Source organism: Corvus hawaiiensis, chromosome 19 (genome assembly GCF_020740725.1).
Source record: "Corvus hawaiiensis isolate bCorHaw1 chromosome 19, bCorHaw1.pri.cur, whole genome shotgun sequence".
In the NCBI taxonomy this organism is placed as follows: domain Eukaryota; kingdom Metazoa; phylum Chordata; class Aves; order Passeriformes; family Corvidae; genus Corvus; species Corvus hawaiiensis.
The window spans coordinates 1,008,836-1,032,326 of record NC_063231.1 but is presented as its reverse complement, the minus strand read 5'-3'; the positions used below and the strand labels follow the sequence as shown (position 1 = coordinate 1,032,326).

The 23,491-nt window shown below is 59.1% G+C and overlaps 2 protein-coding genes across 3 annotated transcripts in view; both read right to left on the bottom strand.

The window, feature by feature from the left end:
• Positions 1-10,871: 10,871 nt before the first annotated feature.
• CHMP6 (charged multivesicular body protein 6) lies at positions 10,872-14,889 on the bottom strand. The gene is made up of 8 exons (XM_048323968.1): positions 14,797-14,889; positions 14,355-14,464; positions 13,784-13,871; positions 12,994-13,080; positions 12,837-12,902; positions 12,650-12,730; positions 12,410-12,464; positions 10,872-11,187 (listed from the first exon to the last, which is right to left on the bottom strand). The coding sequence occupies exons 1-8, from the start codon at positions 14,857-14,859 to the stop codon at positions 11,135-11,137; spliced, it is 603 nt and encodes a 200-aa protein (XP_048179925.1). The 5' UTR covers positions 14,860-14,889; the 3' UTR covers positions 10,872-11,134.
• Positions 14,890-17,782: 2,893 nt separating this feature from the next.
• RPTOR (regulatory associated protein of MTOR complex 1) overlaps positions 17,783-23,491 on the bottom strand; it is a 103,769-nt gene continuing 98,060 nt past the window's right edge. For both annotated transcript variants that reach the window (XM_048323528.1, XM_048323529.1), the window contains 3 exons: positions 22,498-22,614; positions 21,559-21,688; positions 17,783-20,042 (listed from right to left, as the gene is read on the bottom strand). In XM_048323528.1, coding sequence (XP_048179485.1) covers positions 19,974-20,042; positions 21,559-21,688; positions 22,498-22,614 — 316 coding nt within the window. In that variant the 3' untranslated portion in view covers positions 17,783-19,973. The remainder of the gene's footprint in view (positions 20,043-21,558; positions 21,689-22,497; positions 22,615-23,491) is intronic.

Below are 23,491 nucleotides of genomic sequence, written 5' to 3'. Positions count from 1 at the left end.
CGCGGGCGCGGGGAAAGCGCGGAGCGGCGGCCGCGCTGCCTTTTATCAGCTCCCGGCGGCCGTGCCCGCCCCGCACCGCCCCGGCCCGCCCCGCACCGCCCCGCGGGGAGGAGCGCCCCGGGCCGGGCTGTGCCGCGCTCCGCGCCCCGGCCCGCCCGTGACGGGAGGGCTGCGAACCCCGCGGGGGCAGGGGGGCTGCATCCCCCGTGCCCCATCCCATACCCCGTTCCCCATCCCTGTTCCCCGTGCCGTACCCCCATTCCACAGCCCATTCACGTCCCATGCCCCTCCTCCACCCCATTCCCCATCCCACACCCCACAACCTACCCTACACTCCTGCCGTGCCTCACCCCACAGCCCACGGCCCCACACTATCCCCATACTTTATCCCACCCCGTATCTCTCGCTGTGCCCCACATCCCTGAGTTGTCCCACACTCCAGCCCCTGCTGTACCCCCACCCTTGTCGTACCCCCCACTCCTGGGGCTGTGCTCCATCCCCAGCTGTGCAGTGGGGACTGGGTGGGTGAGGAGCAGTCGGAAAGGGAAGAGCAGCCGGCGGTTTATGGGGTGTTGGGAAAGAGGGTGCACATTGTCCAGGGAGGCCGAGAGAGCAGGGTTGGGATGAGCCGTCACCACAAGGTACGACTTGGGATTCTCGGGCCAAGGGAGACCAGCCCAGGCAGGAGAAGAGGCAGCCCCTGCCTGCCACTTCGCTGTCTCCAGGCTGTCCCACCACCTGGTCAGCCAGGAGAACCAGGATTCCCATGGGAGGCTCTTGCCAGAGCTCCCGGCTGTCAGCAAAGACATGGATCCCTGTCTTTCGCATCCCTTGGGCCAATGGCAGCGACTTTTGCCCAGGTCCTGAGGGACATGAGGAGCAGGCCCATGCCCTAGAGCCAGTGCCCCCATCCCTGTCCCCTGCCTCGCAGTCCTCCCTGCCGGGACGGCCACTCTCCACACAGCGATCCGTGGTTAAATGGAGCCTCACGGCCGGGCCGTCCCCATGGGCCAAGCCTTCCTCTCCCTCCTCTCTGCTGTGAGAAGCAGTGAAACAGTTAAGCAGCTGAGCATGTTATTTTCCATCCTCTCGATCAATTCCGAGAACAAGGAGCCCAGGTCGATACCTTGGTCCCAAGCCTCTCGCTGCTGTTCCCTTTCCCGCTCTCCCTCCCAGCCCCGGTGACGACCAGGAGGGAACCGAGAGCAGCTGCTCCCTCTGGCTGCATTTGAGTCCCATTTTGGCTTCTCCCTCAGAGGTTCCGCACTCCAAAGCACAGCAAAGAATTTACAGCCCCTGAGAAGGATTTTTCTTGTGTTTCTGGAGTGACCAGTTAACCCTTTCCCACTGGGGCTAAGGAAAGGGAGCAGCTGTGGGAGCAGGACTGCCTGGGAGATGTTCCCAGGGGAATGCCTGGCTGCCTGCATCGCTGCTGGGACACCAAGGTGCCACTTTCCCTGTCCATCCCTCTCCATCCCACGTGGCCAGACCGTGGCCAGCTCTGTTGGGATACCGCTCCCCCAGCCGGACACCAGCAACCTCGCTGGCTTTCCAGTGTCGGTGAAGGATTCAGGATCAAGCATCCAGGAGTAGAGTGCCTCTCCCTGCATCTCCATCACCTTATTTTTAGTTACGTTATGTAAGTTCTTCGCTACGTCATGGATGTGGGGGGTTCTTGCATCTAATTCCAGTGTGACAGCCCAGCAATTCAAACTAGCTGTTCCTCTGGTGAGGAAGATAAAAGGATTTGTAATTTCTGATAATAAAAGAGGCCTTCTGGGACGACCCTCAGAGAATCTCTTGCATCTAGGCCTGCTCTCAGACAGCCGCTCCACTTTCTTCCCATGCTCTGCTTCTCCTTATCCCCTGGAATCCGAGTGCCGAAAACCTTTCTCCCTCATACCTCCCTGCTCCCAGAGAGGCTCCATGCCTGGAAGCAGCCAGGAGTTCATTTCCCCACAGTCAGAGCCACATGGAGCAAATCATCCTTGTCCCTGGCTCTTGCCGTGTCACCACCCCTTGGCTGGCAGCGCCGCCGGGCTGCCCGTGCTGCCCACGGCCCGGAGCTGTGCCCGAGCCCCAGGCAGCGCAGCCGCCCGCAGCTCCCTGGGAATTCTCAGCAGGAAAAACCTGCCGCTGCCTCGTGCCGTAGCGTTTGCTATGATTGCCTTTTTTTTTTTTTTTTTTTTTTTTTCCTGGTTGCTGCTCGCTGCCTTTTTGTCAGGGTGATTCACTCCCCGGGGCTCGGCGGCAGCTGGAGCATGCCCAGGGTAACCATGGTGCCAGAGTCCCCGTGGGTTACCTGAATCCCCGCGGCGCCTTCTCCATGTGCCCTTTTGAAGGCGGGACCATCCAGCACGGGGGCAAAACCCCGTGGGTGCCGTGTGGGGAACCACCACGCCAGACTGGGAACAGCGGTGGGATGAGCAGGCAGCAGCCCCGGGGCTGGCAGCGGCCCCATCCCCGGAGCGATCCCTCCCCGGGGTGACGGCACAGCGGCACACGCGGCACCGGCCACCTCCAGCCCCGGGTGGAGTGAAGTTGCTGTGGCAACAATAACTTATGTAATCCACCCCGCTCGGCTGCAGGTGTGGGGAGGAAATTGTGCTATTTTCGAAGTTTCATTAGGTTCCTTCTTAATTACCAGCGTGGCATCACGCCAGCGCTCCCGGCCGGGCACAGGGACCGAGGGTGGGGACGGGGCAGCGATGGCCGGGACGGTGACAGCCGAGGGCAGTGACAGCCGAGGGCAGTGATGGCCAGGGCAGCAATGGCTGGAGCAGTGGTGTCCGAGGGCAGTGACAGCAGCTGTACCGAGGGACAGTTCGGGCCACCAGCCCCTCCGTGTTCCCAGCTTGTGGACACTCTCCCTGCTCCCGAAATGCCTCCCCGGTGGGTGCGGTGGCTGCCAGGGAGGGACACGGGAGGGAGGTGCCGCAGGGCAGCATAACTGCCCAGGGAGGGGAACGTGGCACTGCAGGGTCACCGAGAGCTGCCACATCCTCAGCGACTCGGGAAGCCTCTGGTGACACGGAGAGAGGAGAAATAAAGGTGGGTTAGAAGCCTTGGTGCATTTGAGTGGGCTGTGTCACTGGCCAGCACAGAGAGGAGGAAGCAGAGGGACCATCATGGTACCAGGGCTGGTTTTTGTCACAGTCCCTGCGAATATGCTTGGAGTTTCCTAAGGAAGATCCAGCTCCAGCTGCTCCGGGTGGTCACTGGGTTCTCCTGGCACTGCCAGAGCAGGAGAGACCAGGCAGGGAGCAGGACGAGGGTGAAGAAGCCGCCTCCATCTCCATCTCACCTGTTTGTCCACTCAGTCCCACTGGCTCCCCGGCAGCCCTTGGCTCTCTGTTCCTCCTCTTTGGTATGTGCTGAAGGGAAAGGCTGAGCCCACCCACCCCTCAGTGCCCTGCACAGCCCGAGCGGGGCAGGTGTGTACCCAAGTGTCACCGTGTTAATGAGATTCCCAGGAATTGCCTGTCCTGTGGTCCCGGGCAGATGGCTTCTCCATCGGAGCCCTGACATCACTGCGAGCACTCCCTGTGCTGTGTCAGGAAGTTTTTATTTCTAAAATAATCTAAATTTTTCTAACATCTGGGGGTCACTGGGGAATCAGCCAGGTGGGTTTGAGCCAAACCAAGCCCCTGCGAGCACAGGACGTGTTTTCTCTGAACACCTCACTCAGTTCCGTCTCCTGCCCTCCTCAGGGGGTCCTCCTCAACCCCAGGCTGTCCCCCCACTTAATTTGAGCACCTCATTAAGGAGCTGGGCCAGCAAACCCCACACGAGTACCCAGGTCCTGGAGCATTCTCCCAAACTCAGCCTCAGCCTCCCCTTTGCAGCGTGGCTGTCGCTCACCAGGATTCCAGCAGGTGCCTCGAACTGACAGTGAGTAGGTTTAGGTTAAATATTGGGAATAAATTCTTCCCCGTGAGGGTGGTGAGACTCTGGCACAGGTTTCCCAGAGAAGCTGTGGCTGCCACATCCCTGGAAGTGTTCCAGGCCAGGTTGGACGGGGCTTGGAGCAACCTGGGCTAGCAGAATGCGTCCCATGAGCTTTAAGGTCCCTTCTAACCCAGCCCACTCCACGATTCTGTCGCTGTTGGCGCTGGTGGAAGCTGGTCCCTGAATCTTCAGAGGGTCAGGACTTAGAAGCTGTCCCTGGGCTGGAGACATCCTGCGTGTGCCAGCAGCTCCCAGCAGTGAAATCCCCCCAAGCGCCACCGGCAAACCGAGCAAAGCCATTTATTGGGGATTAGCCAAGGATGAACAATTCAGGCCCTGATTCTGCAGGGTGGAAGCTGCAGTGCTGGATCCAGCGATTCCCAGCTCCCACCTCACGCCTGGGCGAGTGGGACTCACAAAGTGGGATGGGATGATTTCACTGAGGGGGAAACTGAGGCATGACAAAGTACCTGGCCTCTCATCATCTCAGGGTTTCCCTGATCCCACTGGAAGCAGCATCTGAGCAAGACTCCCAGCAGTGCAAGCTGCTGTTCCCAGGGATTCGCCGACAGTTCTGCTCCCTGATGTGACACCTGTGCCACTCTCTGCCTCGGAGCACCCGGCCCTGCCCACGCTGAGGGCCGCAGAGCCTGGGGACGGGGTCTCATCCCTGGGGGCACCGATGGCAATCCCTAGAGGGACCCCAGGACCTCTCTGCTCCCACTCGCGCATCCCCCGTGGCCGTGGGATGCAGGCGGCAGGGAGGGGGTGTTGGTCGGTGTCCGGGACACTCCTGCTGCCAGCAGCGCTCCTGGAGCTCGGCCCTGGCAACCTCTGGCTCCCCCGTCCCGGCTGGGGGGACAGGCCCTGCCACATGTCCCCTGCGTGTCCCCCGAGCCCGGCCCTGCCCTGCCGGGTGCCATGGGCCGGGCTCGGCCGGCACGGCTGCCGCGCCCGGAGGAGCCTCGGCTCTCCCGGGAGGCTCCCGGGGAGCGCAGGCACAGGGAGGAGCCGGAATGACGGAGGAAACAAGGAGTGGGTGGGAGAACAAAGCGCTGCGGATGCAGAGCTGTGGTGGGGCCTGGGAAGATGGAGGCACCGAGTGGGAATGAGGGATGCAGGGAGGCTGTGGCTGCTGGACCAGGGCAAGGGGCGGCGGGGCTGGCACCGGCCCTGGGACAGTCGTACACATCCGTGCTGCCATCCCTGGGGACTGGGGAGGCTTGGGAGGGCTCCACAGCAAACCCAACCTCTGCCGTGCCCCGCTGGGGGCTGGGGGAGCAGAGCTGGGGGAGCCCCAAAACGCGCCGGGTCCCCGTCGCTGCCGGCCCGAGCCCCTGTCCCTCCTCACCTGCCCCGGCGCCTGTTCCACGAGTGAGTAATGCTGAATTACGGCGCTAAGGAGCTCTCTGGGGATCCTTCGGAATAACAGGAATAGTTTATGCGATTTGCATAATTGGCATGATGGGATTTTGCATCACGTTGCTGAGCTCAGGGAAGCGTCCGGGGCAGAGCCGAGGTGCTGCTGGGGGCTCTGGGCACCTTAGGGGGCTCTGGGCACCTTCCCTTCGTGGGGCTGCCTCCCCCCTGCCCTGCCCTGCCTGGGAAGGACCGGCCAGTCACAGAGGGGTGGCAGAAGGGACAGGATCAGGTCCCACTGCCATCCCCAGCCCGTGTCCCCCTTCTGTCCCTCAAGGTGACCCTGGGCTGGTCGCAGCCCCACAGCCCCCTCGGGCAAGTTTGCCTGTCCCATGGCCACCTCTGATGGCTGTGGCTACCCAGGCCAGCTCCCAGGAAGCAGCGAAACGCTGGATCTCGGGCCTGAAGGACGCGATGCCAAATTCCCACTGCTCCTGTTCCAGCCCCAAGGCCTCCCAGCTCCCTGCACGGCATCTCCAGCCTTCCCACAGGGACGTGGCTCCTCCTGATTCCAAGCACAGCACAGCCCTGGGACTGGTCTCCACTCGTTTCCTCTCTCTCTGATTAATCACGGAGCGTTGGGCTCTGGCTCCCCAGCCCCGGAGCAGCCTGGCATCGCTCTGCTGTGCTGGCTGAGTGGCAGCCACGGGCCGGGGACACAGGCCGGGGACACCCATCACGCAGCAGCGCTGGCCCTCGGGGACACCCGGCGTGGCCACGGCTTCACCCACAACTTGGGGAGCCACATTCCAGCACAGGGCAGGGCAGCCAGGGCTGTTTGGGGCAGCAAAAGTGGTGACACAGGGACAACTGCCAGCTCCCAGTGCTGCTTGCACCCATCTGCCATGGGTCCCATGGCCCCCAGGAGGGGGAATTTTGGCTCCTACGTCAGAGCAGGCCCTGCTGAGGCATTTCAGCCCCTGCCAAGCACCACCATTCACCGGCAGCTCCCGTCTGGCACCACGAGCCAGCAAAGGTCACATTCCCGGCTGCGGCCGCGCTGCGCTCGGACAGACCCGCTTTGTTCCCAGCGCTGCTCTAATTAGGAAATTGCGCTGATTTTTTTTCCCACAGTTGAACTATCAAAACTTGGGCTTGTTCCCTGCCAAAGCCTCTCCTATTGCTCTGCTGGTGACTCAGCGTGACACCAGGGCACTGAAAATATGGAAGAGGGAAGGAGCCAGTGGTTGGTTCCCAGTGTGTCTGAGTGGGCAGTTGGGATGGGGGGAGGGTTGGCACAGCAAGGTTTGGGTGCAGAATGCAGCACCCCAGCGGTGCCCCCAAGTGTGGACAGCACCCAGACCCCTGGGACCCCCATATGGGGCAGGGCAAGCTCAGGGTGTGGATGATGAAGAGGAGGAAGAAGATGAAAGATCCTGACCAAACTGTGCCTGGTCCTGAGGCAGGGTTTGCCAGGGAGGGTGCGGGACAAGGGACACGGTGAGTTCATTCCCAGGGGTGGGAGCTGAGAGGGGACAGGGAGAGCCCCAGGGCCTCTGAGCCCCTCGTGCCAGGAAGCAGCAGGGCCCAGAGGAAAGGCCCATGGATCCGACACCTCCGGGGTTCTCAGCTCCTTGTTTTGCTTTTCCATGGGTGTTCCAGGAAAGATCGGAGGCAGTGGAGCATGACAACGCGTCAGGGGGTGCAGCCGTGTCAGGGGGTGCAGCTGTGTTAGAATGTGCAGCTGTTTGGGGCTGTGCAGCTGTTTGGGGGTGCACTGGCAGCCCCCCATCCCCCAGAGCTGCCATCCAGCTGTGTTGGCATAGAAACTGCCAGGGCTCTGCCACCGCCTCCCGTTACACAATTCCCTCAAAGCCCGGGGAAGAGGCTGCTGAGGAGGGGAGGCAGCTCCCGGCCTTTGCCCTGAACCAGCTTCGTGTCAGCTCCCGGCACACGGACGGGGCGTGGGGGACCAGGGAGGATCCAGCACAGCCCCAGGGAACGGTGCTGGAGCCCAGCGGCTCTGCTGCCTCCTGGACACCAGGGAGTAAGGGTCTATTTAAAGGCATTGCTGCTTGCATAAGGCTGGCTGGAATTCCTGCTCGCCCCCGGTCCCATCCCTCGCTCCCAGGGGTGCGGGATGTAGAACGAAGGCTCTGTGCAGGGCAGCGGTCCTGGCTGGGCAGATCCCATGGGATGGGGCAGTGTCCCCATGGAACAGGAACCATCCCTGTGGAGGGAGTAGGGAATGGGCAGCAACATCTCCCAGCAGAACTGCTCGTTTCCCCCTTCCCCTGCACGGGGCTGGGATCCCACATTGCCACACAAACCACGTTAAAGGCCACGGAGCTGGATCCAGCACTGAGCAGCGTGTTGGGAATAGCAGAGAGATCCAGGAGGAGTGAGGGCTCCGGGAACGCTGAGATTCCCTGTCACTGTCACACGTGCTGTGCCTGCACAGGCAGGTTTGCCCTGGGAATTGTCCGGTGGCCAGAACCTCTCCAGAGCCTCTGGAGAGGGGCCCGGGGCTCCGGGGAGGGCTCCAGGCGCTGCGGGGGCAGCCGAGGCAGGAGCATGAGGTTTGTTCCTGTTCTCCAGGGTTTCATTAACAACGAGCAGCGCTGCCTCCACACTCCTCTAACTCAACATCTGGCCAACTCAAACACAGCTGGAAGAGCTCCGTGCGCAGCCCTCCCGGCGGGAGCTGGCTCCCACCCCACTGCCACAGCTGAGGGGCACGGGGAGTGCTAATTACACACTCCAAACTCGGCACAGCTGCTTTCCCAGGGCCCCGGCAGGGCGGCCCGGCGGGGCTGAGCTGCTGTCGAGGGTCCGCCTGGCGCAGGCAGGGGGGGCCTGGGGCATCCCGCTGCTCCCAGCAGCAGGAGAGACGTAAATCCAGAGTAACAAGGGAGCAGCTGGTGTCCCAGCACGGCTCAGGAACACCGCAGGTGGAGCCTCACCCTGCACCGGGGCTGAGCGTGGGGGTGGTGCTGTGCTGCTCCTGCCAACCGCATCCCCTGTCCCGGTGCCCATTCCAGGGGGGTCGGTCACACACCGGGCTCGGTGTTGGCCGGGGCAGGTGGTTGGGGACGGAAGCACCAAGTCCTCTAGAGGGAGGCAAAACAGGACGGGCCAGTGTGGTCCTTCAGGAGGGAGCCACACGTCCATGAGAGCCCTGAGTCTGGGCACGGACTGGTCATGGATCAGTTTGACAGTTCCAGAGTAATTCTTACAAAAACCCCTCACGTGGCCTCGCTGTAAACCCAAGGATGGGAGGGCAGAGGCAGAGGCTCTCAGAAATCTCAGCCACAGCTGGTTCGGGGCTGTGCCAGGACTGTCCCGGCGCTGTCGGCTCCATCTGAGCCCCCCGGGGCCATCCAGGCACACAGGACCGAACCCGAACGGGATTGTTTGTGCCACACACGGAGCCTGCTCTGAAATTTCCTGCCCACATCTCTCCCAGGGGCAGGAGCAGGGAGGGGAGGGAGGAGGAAGGCAACTCCTGCTCATCCAAAACACTCCCTGTGAAAACACGAGGCTGAAGAGGAGTCGGTGGAACCACTGGAACCAGTTTATTGTCACAGCACAGCACAGAGGTCACGGCCCACTCCCGGCTCTTCCTCCCAAGGAGACCCGGCCCAAGCTGCTGGGGCAGGGATTGGCAGAGGAAGCTGCGGCCAATCTGCTCCAAACTTTCCTGCTGGATCAGTAAATGGCCTCTCCACTGCGGCAACGAATGGAAGGGGCTGCATTAACCCCTTCAGCATCAGCCCCGCTCCCTCTCCACACCCACTTCCACCGGGAGCGCAGGTTCGTCTCTCCCGCTGCCAGGGCGTTCAGCAGAAAGAAAACCAAAGCAGAGGGACTGTGGCACACCCTCCTCATCCCTCTGCCCCCTCCCGCGGCGATGCCAATCCCAGGGAACAGGGTTTTCCCAAAGCACCAGCAGCGGAAGCTGCATTCCCAGGACAGACCCCTTCCAGACCCTCCTGGGAGCGCCCAGTGCTGCTTCCCGTGGATCCACATTAGTCAGGGGCACGTTAAACAACCCGGCACCCGGCTGGCAACGGGCTGAAGGAGCCTTGAAGGAAAAACGCTGCCCAGAAATGCTCCTGCCAGCGCGGCACTGGTGAATCCAAGGCTCTCTCTGGTGGGAATGGGCTGCGTTGCAGCACAGCCAGGACCGAGCAGAGAGAACAAACCACCGTGAGCAGAGCATGATCCTGTCCCTGGGAGGGCTGGGAGCAGGAGCTGGCTGTCCCAATAGCGGCTGGGCTGACCAGACACAGCCTTGGGACCATCCACTGCCCCGGCCAGCTCCAGAGGCAGCAGCTGCTTTGCCAGCACTGTGCCTGGGTTTGTTACAGAACATCACTTAAGAGAAGCAGCAGGATTGCAAATGGGGCATTCCCAGGGCACTCACTGCCTTGGGGACACACGAGGAGGACGAGGGTGCCCTGGCCAATCTTTGGAACACAACAGAGAGCGTGACTCCACCCAGAGCTGCCGCTGGCCCAGCACCACGGGGGAGCACCCCAGTCCCTGGGATCACTTCTTGTCTAGCACCAGATCCCACAGCCCCAGCAACAGCCTCCCAAAGTCTCCAAGGACCCTCTGGTCCTTCTGCTGTCACAGAAATGCAGATTAAGGGTTGTGGCTTCAAGAATGTAATAAATAAAGATCTGCAGTGTCCTGAAGAGCATCTGCAAGCTGGCAGGTGAGCTCTTTCCAAGAGCAGCCAAATCTGCCACCACCTGGCTGCCCAGGCAGCGTTCCAGACCTCCAGCATCCGAGGGAGCTGGCGCTGCTCCGACTGTCCTCAGAGGGGATGGGGCTCCCTCGAGCTGCTCCCGGAGCACTTTGGAGTGGTGATTTCTGGAGCTTCGGGCCCCGTGTCTGGCGCAGCACAAGCCCGAGGAAACGTGTCCGAGCCCCCGAGGAAACGTCCGGCAGGAGCAGCTGGAGCTGAGTCCATGTGATCCATCAGTCCATCTCGGCCAAAGGTGAACTCTGACGCTGGAGCAGAGCCAACAAGGGAGGGATCCTGGCTGCTGACACAGGCAGAAGCTCCTTGCTGGCATCGCAGGCGATTTCTGCCGGCCCAGGGCTGCTCAGCCCCGCAGGGTTCTGGAGCTGGGGCTGAACCGTGGCTGGGGCAAACTCCTCAGCTCACAGCAGATCAGGCTTTGCCCGCCAGAGCCGCTGCAGCAGGAGCAGAGCCGAGCACCCAGGCTGAGCTTGGCCCAAATCAAAGCCCCTTGGGCTGGTTCCGTGTGAGCCAAAGCCGAGCCCAACCCGGAGCTCGTGTGGGAACTCCGCACTCCCGGCTCCGGCGCTGCCCAACGTGCAGCAGGACAGGGACACGGCAGCCCCTCCACAGATGGAGCCAGGAGAGAGGAGGGACAGAGGGACACAGAGTGCTCCACAGGGCTCGTGCTCGCCCAGCCCATGCCCAGCACGAACACCGTCGCTCCGAGCGTGGCATTTCCTGGGATTTGGCCAGAGCAAAGGCACACTGACCTCACCAGAATCAAACCTACAGAGAAAAATTTGGCTTTGGATGTTTTACAGTTGCTGTTTAATCCCGAGACAGCGCAGCTGAGTGAGTTTGGAATTTAAGTTACAAAAAAAGAAAGCACTAGAAAATAATCTTGATACAAGAGCGATAATCAGCTGAGGTTCCCCACCCTGCGCAGGGAATCCTGCTCCACAATCCACCCAGCACAGCTGGGATGCTGCCAAGGCATTGCCTGTTCCCAGCACACGCTGGGAGGGCAAACTGTCCAGGGTGAAAGTTTCGTGGGGGAATCCCCAGCACTGGGAGTTAAGATGCTGCCACCAGCTCTGGCTTTGGCCTGTTCTTGATGGGTGACACCTCTGTGGAAGGAAAAGACACTCGTTATAAAATCAGGGAATGCAAATATCCTGCAGCCATCTCCTGAGGAGGATCCAGGGCTCAGAGTCCACTCTGCAGAGCAGCAAACGCTTGCACAGCACCTGAACTAAGAGAAGTTTGTTATAAATAATCCCACATTCCCATGTGGAAATGCCCCTTTTGCACAGCACTGAAGAATTACAGACTTTCAGAACATGCCCAGCCCAGCAAAGCCACCAGCCCAGGGACAGATCCTGGGCAGGAGCAGGGCCAGCCCTGCCCTCACCCCTGTGACCCCACAGCCCTGGGCCGTGTTTTGTTTGGCCTCGGTGCTGACATCTGAGCCCTGTTTAGGAGTAAACAAGCTCCAAGGAAACCAGCCCCATTCCCCACAACCCAGATTGCTCCTGGGCAGATTCCACACAGCGAAATGGCTTCTTCCAGCTCCTCTTTGCACAAGCACGGAGGTCCAGCTCCTGTGAGCGACCGCTCAGGGCTCTGCTGTCCCAGAAGAGTCTTCACCAGTCTGAGTTTTCAGGTCCTCAGCACCTGATAAACCCCAGTGAGCTCCCTCCCTGCTGGGCAGGACCACCAGGGCCTGTTTGGTCACCTTCTTGGTGAGCTCTCCCACTTCCCAGCTGGATTCCCACACAAGTCCATCCACTGAGGTTCTGGATTGCTCAGGAACACTCAGGGACCGTCAGCTGTGTGGAGCTCGTGGTCTGACATTCCTGGAGCTGTGGGACCCCAGTGATCCTCATCCAGCTGGTTCCAAATCGCTGTGAAGTGAGGTGGGAAGAGCTCCAAGTCATCCCAAGCCTCAGGGAGATCCAGTGCTGTGCAAGGTGAATCCAACATCCACAAATCCCTGCTGCGATGGCAGGATCAGACCTGGGCTGTGGGAGGAAGCCTTGCCTGGCTCAAGCAAGGAAAGAATTCCTTCTGGAGCCTCCTGATGGAACGAGGTGTCTCAGGGCAGGTACAGGATGTGACGAGAACAGCAGATGTCACACAGGGAGCTCCCCAGCAGAATGACCAGACGCCGACGGAACAGAGAGCGGAGCCTCGGGTGCTTCTGGAGCGAGGGCTCGGCTGGGCCTGTCCCCACGCCAGGAGCTGCTATTCCTTCCCATTTCCCAGGACAACACTTACACTGGGAGAGGGTCCCAGAGCATTGCACGGGACAGGAGCATGAGAAGCCACAGCTGAGCAAGGAGAACATACCTGGGACCTTCTCTGGGAGCGGCTCCGAAGGAACTTCTGGAAGCTCCAACTGTTCCTGCAAGGACATTTAAGACAACGTGTCACCCGTGCCACAGACCACGGCTGTGGGCAAAGACTGGGGTGGCAATGTCCCAGATTTCCCCCCAGACTGAGCTCTGAGAGCAGAAAAAGGTACTTTATCTGCTGTTACAAACAGCTTCCTGAAAACGTGGATTTCAATCCCGACACCACCAACCTCACCTGAGTAATAGCATTTAATTCTTCTAGAATGGCATCCTCATCCTCCTCCGTCAGGCTGCCAGCCAGGAGCTCGTCTATTTGCTGTGGAAGAGAGGGAAGGACGTGACATGCCCAGCCTTTGGCACGCTGCACATGCAAGCAGCTCTGTGCAGAGGCAGAGGCTGCTCCCAGCTCCCCCTGCACGCACCCTCTGGTACTCCACAGCATCCTGGGTTTCTCCTATTATCCTTTCCACTTCTTCTATGGACATAACCTGAAGGGAAGAGCCAAAATCCAGGTGTGGGGGGGGCCTGCAGGGAGGCAGCTCAAGCCAGGCCCCTCTGACCTGCCCCAGCCACACGCACCTGGTGCATTTTGTTCAGACACTCATTGCCTATTTTCAGGCCCTCGATGACCTTCATTTCAATCTGGGTGAATTCAATGTCCTGGACCTGGAATGGGAAGCAGAAAGGGAAGAGCCCGTCAGACTTTGGTCAGGCACTGGCACAGGCTGCCCAGGGAATCTCAAAGGGATTTAACAGATGTGTGGATGTGGCAGCTGGGGACAGTGGTGGCCCTGGCAGTGCTGGAGAGCACAGGCTCCATGGGCTCAGAGGGCTCTTCCCACCGAAATAACTCCCTGATTGCTATTCTTAGGCAGACACAGGCTGCCAGGACCACCAGAGAAGCTGCAAGGAAGAATCAGTTGAGCCCCTTCTGTCCTGTCAATGGCACCAGCAGCAGGAAACATCCACACAAAAAGCTCGGCATGGGTGGCTGCACCAGCAGGTCCAACAGCCCTCAAAGTGATTTCACCAGATTTTCCAGCTGTCAGTCCCAGCTGAGACCTCCCCAAACCCAAACACATCCAATTCTGAGATGACAGTGCTGAGACAAGCCCAGGAAGTCCCCAGTGCAGCCATCCCCACTGTGAGTAACGTTTCAGCAATTTCCAAAACACACATTTAACACGGAGCCTGCAGATTCCAAACGCACCACCTCATGTCTCCAGGGAAAAGTCGTGGCACACGTACAATTTTGGACATTTGCCCTTGGACAGAGGGCTAAACACCTGCCAGGACCTGCCAGTTGGAATGGAATTCCACGGGATCCAAGGGGAGCCCCGCCCCGGAACACCCCAAGGCCCTCACTCACCATCCGCTCCAGGTTGCTAATCTGGTTCTCTGTTTTATCCAGAAGCTGCTCCTGGTACCGTTTCTTCTTCAGCAGCAGCATGGCTTTCCTGAGGGACACACAGGGAGGGAAACTCAGCTTGGATGAAGCAAATAAAGCCTAAAAGAACCCCATCAGAGCCACGCTTGTTCTGTGCTTCTGCTAAGAGGGGACAACTTGTGTGCAGCTGAACTGGCAACCCTGAGCTGCTCCTGGGAAGAGCAAGGATGAGCAAATCGGATATTGGGAATAAATCTTTCCACGGGAGGGTGGGCAGGCCCTGGCACAGGGTGCCCAGAGCAGCTGGGGCTGCCCCTGGATCCCTGGCAGTGCCCAAGGCCAGGCTGGACATTGGGGCTGGAGCAGCCTGGGACAGTGGGAGGTGTCCCTGCCATGGCAGGGGGTGGGATGAGATGAACTTTAAGGCTCGCCTCAACCCAAACCTTTCCGAGACTCTGATTCCTCCGACCCAGCGGTGTTTCCTTCCCAGGGACACGCTGGCGGTGGCACCGGCGCTCCCCCCCTCGCCCCCCGGGGACCCCTTTCCCCTCACTCTTTCTTGCCGTCCCGGAGCAGCTGCCGGGCCAGCGCCCGCTCCCGCTCCAGGCCCAGACTCAGCCGCTTCTGGTACTGCCGGAGCTTGTCCCGCTGCTGCTTCAGTTGCTGCGGGAGAGAGGGACACGGAGGGAGCGCGGGAGGGACAGACAGAGGGATGGACGGACAGAGGGACGGACGGACAGAGGGACGGACAAGGGTCACCGCTCAGCCCTGGCAGCTCCAGCGCCCGCTCCAGCAGCGCCGCTCCCCGCCCGGTCTCTCCCCGCCGCCTCACCGACGGCACCGGGGGCCGCTCAGCCCCAGCCGGGCCCCTCCACGGCCGCGGGGACCCGGCAAACCGCACGGGCGCGCCCAGAGCCAGGCCAGGCCGGCCCGGCCCATCCCTCCCGCTCAGCAGCACGGCCCGGCCCGGCCCGGCCCGGCGCCCCCCCGCTCACCAGCACGGCCCGGTCCTGCTCCGTGACGCGGCTCCGCCGTTTCCGCCCGAACAGGTTCCCCATGGCCGCTCCTGCCCGGCCCGGCCCGGCCCGCCCCCGACGGCGGCCGCGAGGGGCCCGGCCCCGCACAACGCGAGCGAGCGCCGCAGAGGCGGGAGCGCGCCGCTGGGGGGCGCTGTGGGGGCGCGCTGGGGCCGGGAATATCGGGAATTACACAGGGAATGGGATAGGAAATGGGATACAGGGAATGGGGTACAGGGAATGGGATACAGGGAATGGGATAGGGAATGGGATAGGGAATGGGGATAGGGAATGGGATATAGGGAATGGGATACAGGGAATGGGGTACAGGGAATGGGATACAGGGAATGGGATAGGGAATGGGATAGGGAATGGGGATAGGGAATGGGATATAGGGAATGGGATACAGGGAATGGGGTACAGGGAATGGGATACAGGGAATGGGATAGGGAATGGGATAGGGAATGGGGATAGGGAATGGGATATAGGGAATGGGATACAGGGAATGGGGATAGGGAATGGGATAGGGAATGGGGATAGGGAATGGGAATATAGGGAATGGGGTACAGGGAATGGGGTACAGGGAATGGGATACAGGGAATGGGGATAGGGAATGGGATATAGGGAATGGGATACAGGGAATGGGGATAGGGAATGGGATAGGGAATGGGATACAGGGAATGGGGTACAAGGAATGGGGTACAGGGAATGGGATACAGGGAATGGGGATAGGGAATGGGATAGGGAATGGGATAGGGAATGGGGATAGGGAATGGGATATAGGGAATGGGATACAGGGAATGGGGTACAGGGAATGGGATACAGGGAACGGGATAGGGAATGGGATAGGGAATGGGGATAGGGAATGGGATATAGGGAATGGGATACAGGGAATGGGGTATAGGGAATGGGATAGGGAATGGAGATGTAGGGAATGGGGTATAGGGAATGGGATACAGGGAATGGGGATAGGGAATGGGATACAGGGAATGGGGATAGGGAATGGGATATAGGGAATGGGATACAGGGAATGGGGTATAGGGAATGGGATACAGGGAATGGGGATAGGGAATGGGATAGGGAATGGGGATAGGGAACGGGATACAGGGAATGGGGTACAGGGAATGGGATACAGGGAATGGGGATAGGGAACGGGATAGGGAATGGGATAGGGAATGGGGATAGGGAATGGGATATAGGGAATGGGATACAGGGAATGGGGTATAGGGAATGGGATAGGGAATGGGGATGTAGGGAATGGGGTATAGGGAATGGGATACAGGGAATGGGGATAGGGAATGGGATATAGGGAATGGGATACAGGGAATGGGGATAGGGAATGGGGTATAGGGAATGGGGATAGGGAATGGGATATAGGGAATGGGATACAGGGAATGGGGATAGGGAATGGGATATAGGGAATGGGGATAGGGAATGGGGTATAGGGAATGGGATAGGGAATGGGGATAGGGAATGGGATATAGGGAATGGGATACAGGGAATGGGGTATAGGGAATGGGATACAGGGAATGGGGATAGGGAATGGGATATAGGGAATGGGATACAGGGAATGGGGTATAGGGAATGGGATACAGGGAATGGGGATAGGGAATGGGATAGGGAATGGGGATAGGGAACGGGATACAGGGAATGGGGTACAGGGAATGGGATACAGGGAATGGGGATAGGGAATGGGATAGGGAATGGGGATAGGGAACGGGATACAGGGAATGGGGTACAGGGAATGGGATACAGGGAATGGGGATGTAGGGAATGGGGATGTAGGGAATGGGATACAGGGAATGGGAATAGGGAACGGGGTACAGGGAATGGGATACAGGGAATGGGGATAGAGAATGGGGATATAGGGAATGGGGATATAGGGAATGAGAATAGGGAATGGGATACAGGGAATGGGATACAGGGAATGGGGATATAGGGAATGGGGATATAGGGAATGGGGATAGGGAATGGGGATATAGGGAATGGGGATATAGGGAATGGGGATGGGGAATGGGGATAGGGAATGGGGATAGGGAATGGGATACAGGGAATGGGATATAGGGAATGGGGATAATCACATAGGGAATGGGATACAGGGAATGGGATACCGGGAATGGGATACAGGGAATAGGGATAGGGAATGGGATATCGGGAATGGGATATAGGGAACGGGATACAGGGAATGGGATATTGGGAATGGGATATAGGGAGTGGGGATAGAGAATGGGGATAATGACACAGGGAATAGGGATATAGGGAATGGGATACAGGGAATGGGATATAGGGAATGGGGATAGGGAATGGGATACAGGGAATGGGATATAGGGAATGGGGATAATAACATAGGGAATGGGGATAATGATACAGGGAATGGGATACAGGGAATGGGATATAGGGAATGGGGATATAGGGAATGGGATACAGGGAATGGGGATAGGGAATGGGATACAGGGAATGGGATACAGGGAATGGGATACAGGGAATGGGGATAGGGAATGGGGATAATGACACAGGGAATGGGATACAGGGAATGGGAATATAGGGAATGGGAATATAGGGAATGGGAGGTATGGGACGGAGGCTGTAGGGGTTGGGGGATACAGGGACACCACCGGTTCTTTCACAGAGTCATGGAATTGTTCAGGTTGGCAAAGCCCTCTGGGCCCACCGAGCCCAACCATTCCCGGCCCTGCCAGGACATCCATTTATCCAACCCAGCCCATTCCTCGGAGCGAGCCAGCGCTCCAGAGCTGGATTTGCACCCTGGGATCGCGGCCTTCCTGCTGCTCCTCGGAGCAGCCACCGGGGCTGGGGCACGCATCTGTCCCCAACACCTCCCCCTGGGACCGGCCTCTTCCCGGGGACACTGACCACTCCCAGAGCCCCGCACCCCAAATCCCACCTGGCTCCTTCCGGGGCCACAGCTGCCCCGGCCCCACAAAACGATCCTCACACCAGGAAGTGTTTCTGCATTTATTTTTTATTAACCATTTATTTGTCTGTAATCATTTTACTCTCACATTACAATCGTGTGGGGGTTTTTATATATTTTTTAAACTTTATTTTTGTAAAATAAATAGAGATAAGTGAACTTTTAAGGTAGGACGCTCTCCAGATCCTTGGTTAAACTCTGTGATTCCATGATTGAATCTCTGCATCAGACCTGTGGAAGCACAGCCCACACACGCTCAGGTAAAAGCCCAACAGCCCCAATTCCTTAAAATCCCACGTCCTGGACGCGGGGCTGCACCGGAGCCTGGCGGAGCAGCCGGGCAGGAGCAGCGGCTCCCACCACGCCCCTTCCCCTCTCGCCAGGTATGTCCTGTTCCTTTCACAAATGCACTGATACGAGTTAAAATTCCATTGTTTTTGAAGCTGTGAATGTTAATGGGTTACGTGAGATCCCAAACGCTGGCCCCACCCTCGCGACAGCCTGGGAGCGGGTCGGGAAGAGGCACAGCTCTGTTAGACCATAATTAACTTTGGGTAACTTAGAAGTGGATTTTTAGGTAGTTTTTAAGTTTAAAGCCTTTGATTCATTATCCTGTGACGTGGCCCTCGGCCTCCCTGACAGGGATGGTGCTTGGGGGGACCCGATATCGACTCCACCGCCGTGGTTTGGGGACTCTCTGCCAAGCCAGAGTCCCGACATGCCTGTGGCACCTTGGGGTGGCCACGGGGCCCCTGCCCGGCGTGGCCCGGGTGCCTCAGCACGCACGGACACGGTGACGAGGGGCAGCAGCAGCAGCGACGGGCCGGACGCTCCGTGGGCAGAGGTGCGGCCGCCGTCAGCACAGGGCCAGAAGGGTTCTGAGCCCTTCCCTCACCACATTCCCTTCAGCACGGCTGGCAGTTTGCTGGGAGCCCGCAGATCCCGTGGGACTGGCTGGAAGCATCAGCAGCAATTCCGGGCCCTCGCAGTGAGTTCTGCGCAGAGTGAGTTCTGCCCCTGGCTGCACCTCTGGGAGGGGACCCGTCCTTCAGCTGTGCTCTCCCTTCCCACACCCGTCTCCACACCCAGCACGGATCCCAAGGGACAAAACATTCATTATTCCGACGTGGAGGGTGCGGAAGATGGAGCAGGCTTTGCCAGGACAGTGACCTGCTGCCTTCCTCCTCCTGGGTGATTCTCTGTGCCCGGGTGCTTCCGTGCCTGGTTCCAAAGGGGCAGATGAGCCACAGCTGTGGCACACGGCGTCTGCAGCTCCAAGTGCCCAAATTCCGGCCCTCACCTCGCGCACAGCAGCTGTGGGGAGCACACAGAGCCCACCCCTGGCTGGGCAGAGCTCCCAGGGCCCAGGCGTGGGTGGGGAGTTCCGTGTGGCACAGGGACATTGGCAGCAGGAGGGGCAGTGCTTGCGGTGCCCCCAGCTCCCCACCAGCGCTGTGGGCTTGGCTGGAACGTGGTGACACCGGTGACTTGCTCCAGGCTCGCTGGGACGTTGGAGATCTTCGTTCTCTTCCTTCCCTTGTCTTCCTCACATGCAGCTTTATGGAGTGGGAACATCCTGCCCTGCTCTTGTCATCTCCCTGAGCCCCTTCCTGCAGGATCCCTGCCTGCCCAGGCCACCAGGTCCCCGTCTGTCCTTGCTTCCAGCGGAGAGGACGCTGCAGGGAGGGAGGAGGAGGAGGTTCATGCAGAGGAGACACTTCCCTGCCTCCCCGGCCCTGCTCAGCAGAGCAGGAGCAGGTACATCCCATGCTCGGGTCGCACTGCCCTGTCCCAGGAATTGGGTTTGGCACAGGGTTGGCAGCAGCTAGAGGGTCCCGTGGAGCTGTAGGTGAGTCCTGATAGTCCTTGAAGAACCCACACTCCAGCAAAACAAGGAACAAAGACTAAAACAAGACCCTTTTCAAGGGCGTTGCCTCATCCAAGTCCTTCCAAGCTCAGGAGCCGTGTTTCTGACAGAGAAGCCAACCACTGGAAACAAAAATAAATGTTCCTTTTCTGTAGCTTTTAGAGGATATAGCTGGAAAACAAAACAAAACCAGGAGATTGTCTCTTCCCCTTGTCAAACCCATCAGTAGCTAAGTCAGAAGAACAAATGTTCAAGTTATGGGGTGCAGCAGCAGCCAACACGAAACATTCAAGTCGATTTCTCTATGTACAGGGAGGCCCTGCCCTGGAGCCGCTCAGGCCGCGCCGGGCGCCGTCATCTGATCCTCTTCTCCACCGAGTACACCGAGATGTAGAAGTCATTGCTGCCGACGGCCAGGTGGGGCTGCGGGAGAGCACAGGGACAAACAGGCACAGTCACAGCGTCACCCCGCCTGGGAGAGCCCCCTGAGGCCACCGAGGCCAACCTGTGACCGATCCCCACCCTGCCAGTCCGGTTGCTCCTCGGACACCTCCAGGGATGGGCACTCCAAGCCTCCCTGGACAGTTCCAAGGCCTGAGCACCCTTTCCATTGACAAATTCCTGCTGCTGTCCACCCTGAGCCTCCCCTGGCCCAGCCTGAGGCCGTTCTCTCTCCTCCTGTCCCTGTTCCCTGGGAGCAGAGCCCGACCCCCCCGGCTGCCCCCTCCTGTCAGGGACTTGTGCAGAGCCACAAGGTCCCCCCTGAGCCTCCTTTGCTCCAGCCTGAGCCCCTTTCCAGCTCCCTCAGCCGCTCCTGGCGCTCCAAACCCTTCCCAGCTCCCTCAGCTGCTCCTGGGGCTCCAGCCCCTTCCCAGCTCCCTCAGCCGCTGCTCTTGTGCCCGACTCCAGGTCCAGGTGTGGAGCAGTGACAGGCACAGGTAGCAGTGACATTCCAGCAGGGACACCCAGCTGCTCCACAGCTCGGCAGGAGTTATGGGCCCATTTCAGCCACAGGGAAAAATTATGGGCACTATTAGTTGCCAACTGCCAACATAATTTCTCTAAATGACTGCAAATCTGCTCGTTAGGAGCTGATGCCTGGGCTGAAAATGAGCATTTCCTGCAGTGAGGGGACCTGGCCCGGCCGGACACGGCTTTGCTTTGCGTGTTTAAAGAGCAAACTGCTCTTCCTATTACATATTAAATATTTGTGAGCTGATCTGCAGGTTTCTAAAATAACTCTTGCAAGTCCCTCCTGTTTTCCCATCCATTCATTGTTTTCTCAGGTTTTCCAGCTCCTCCATTTATTCTCCTCCCTGGGTGAGCAAAGTCCACCAGGCAGATGGGACCTCCCTCCTCCCTGAGCAGCAACCAGATTCTCTCTATAACTACTGCAGAGCCCCTCAGCTGTGAATACTCCAAAATCTCCTTTTGTTCTGCCTCATTCCAGCCTTTATCATCTCAATCCTTTAATTTCTGCAGCTCTCCTGCTTTCCTGACATGCAGCTTTCCCCTGCACAGCACCAGCTTTACGTAAGGCAGTGTGAGAGCAGCCCCAGTGAGACACGGCTGCAGAGCCCAGGCAGGGAATAAACGAGCACATGGAATTTGGGAGTGTGATCCTGCATTTCTCCTGTCACCTCGGACAATTCCTGTGGCCAAGGAGTCCAAGCTGAGCCAGGCTGCAGAGCTGGGATGGGAACTGCACCTCAGCTGGAAGGGCTCAGGTGTCGGAGCCCTGTGCAGCTGCAGGTGTCCCCCACAGACCAGCAGCACCAGTGGCACCACCAGTGTGCTTGTCTGGAGCTGGGCTGGGGGTCGGCTCCGAGCACCGGGCTGGGGCAGCTCCCCTTCCCACTGGGGGGGGTCTCTGTGCCATCCCCTCCTCCCACAAGGACACTGGGACATGCCAACCCCAAATGCCAGCAGGGATACAGACCCAGTGAGGATGGAAGGCCAGGCAGCTGATGGCTCCCACTCTCTGTCCCATGAACCCATCGTAGTACTTGATGTTGTTGATCAGCTCCCCGTTCCCGTTGTAGATCGCAGTGAACTGGTTCATGGAGCCACTGGAAGGGAAGGGACAGAACACGGAGTCACTGGCAATGCTGGGAGGGGACAACACTGCTGCTGCAGCCCCCGGCTGAGCTGTGTGCCAGACCAGAGTGCGGCCACTCCTCTAAGCGGGAGACCATTAAGTGGTGGCCAGAACCACAGTGACCTGTGGTCAGGAAAACACGGAGAGCTGATGCCCAAACACACCCAGGGCATCCCCAACAGGCTCCAGGCCATGGGGCTGTGGAGCAGCTTCTGGTCCTCACTCAGAGCCCAGAAATACAGACACTGAACAGGGGCATCCAGGGTTTCAGTGATGGGTAGAGGGATAAAATTCCTGAGCAGCAAACATGGGAAAGAAGCTGCACTGTTGTGGTGAGGTTAAAAACAGTAAAGTCAACACCACCCCATGAATGATGCCTTTGGAGACAAACCATCCTCTCCAGGGATCATGGAATCATGGAATGGTTGGGGTTGAGAGAGACCTTAAAGCCCACCTTGTTCCACCCCCTGCCATGGGCAGGGACACCTTCCCCTATCCCAGGTGGCTCCAAGCCCTGCCCAACCTGGTCTTGGACACTGCCACGGATCCAGGGGCAGTCACAGCTCCTCTGGGCACCCTGCGCCAGGGCTTCCCCACCCTCTCAGGGAAGAATTTCTCCCCAGTACCCCATCTAACCCTGCCCTCTGGCACTGGGAAGCCATTCCCCCTTGTCCTGGCACTCCAGGCCCTGCTCCGTCCCTCTGATCACCCTGGTGCCTCCTCTGGACTCCCTCCAGCAGCTCCCCGTGCTGGGGCTGCAGGAATGGCAGCAGCACTTACCATGCAAAGAGGTTGGCCTGGGGGTGGATGTCGAGGGCCGTGAGCCCCTTGACGATCTGCAGCACCTTCATGGACTCGGGCATGCGCGGGTCGAAGAACCGCACGTCGCCGTTGACGCTGCCAACACAGTGCCACAGGGTCAGGCTGTGCCCAGCCCGATCCCAAACCCAGGAAGGGGAGCCACAGGGCTGCCCATGAGCCAACCACGTCCACAGGGCACTGGGACAGGGAACGCACAGGGCCGAGTTCCCGCTGGTGCCGTGATTTGATCCCATCCGCAGCACGTTCTGTGCTGAAATAGCAGCTCAGGATGGATCCCACACTGCTGATCCCTCACCGCCTCTGTCGCTCCCAGCCCATCGCTGAGTGTGTCCTCTCTGTCCTGTCACACCCAATACACCCAGCTCCGTGCCAGCCCCGAATTCCTGTGCTTTGCACAGCAGGAAATTGCCTTAGAAACCTCCAGGCAGAGGGGATGTGCTGGTGCCATCCTTTACTCCAAGCGTCTGGACACCAGGATCTCACTCTGCCCTAACATTTGTTTCCCTTGGATTTTGCTGTCAGCTGAAGCAGAGGGAACTGGGAGGAACTGGAAGTGAGGTGTCTCAGCTCCACAACCTGAGCTCCTCTGGGAAGAGCCCAGACCTGCCTTTTGAAGCCCAACATTCCCTCACAGCTCTGCAGCCCTGGGAGCAGCTCCCAGGCTGGAAGGGCTCTGAGGAGAGGGGACCTCAGCCCTGGGCACAGGGACCTGACCCTGGAGCTGCTGGAGGAGCTTATGGAGAGGAAGATTAAAAACTCCAATATGGGAGCTCGACAAATCTGGCGGCTGCATCACATAATCCCCTTTCTGAAAATCTTAATACATTTTTGCTGGCCCATCCTCCACCTCAGGAATGTTCTGAATCCCAGAAAATTATGTTTTGTTTCCATTTTCTAATCAAGAAAAAGAGGCTCTTTGTGTGCAAATGGTGGCTTTGTGACAATAAATTCT

Bases quoted from the DNA above. Each gene is read 5' to 3' on its own strand.
- CHMP6 (XM_048323968.1), bottom strand. From the start codon at position 14,859: ATGGGGAACCTGTTCGGGCGGAAACGGCGGAGCCGCGTCACGGAGCAG. The intron at 14,465-14,796 runs GTGAGCGGGGGG...TCTCTCCCGCAG, and splicing joins AGCAGGACCGGGCCGTGCTG to CAACTGAAGCAGCAGCGGGA. The intron at 12,903-12,993 runs GTGCGTGTGGCT...TCTTCCCTTCAG, and splicing joins GTCTGAACAAAATGCACCAG to GTTATGTCCATAGAAGAAGT.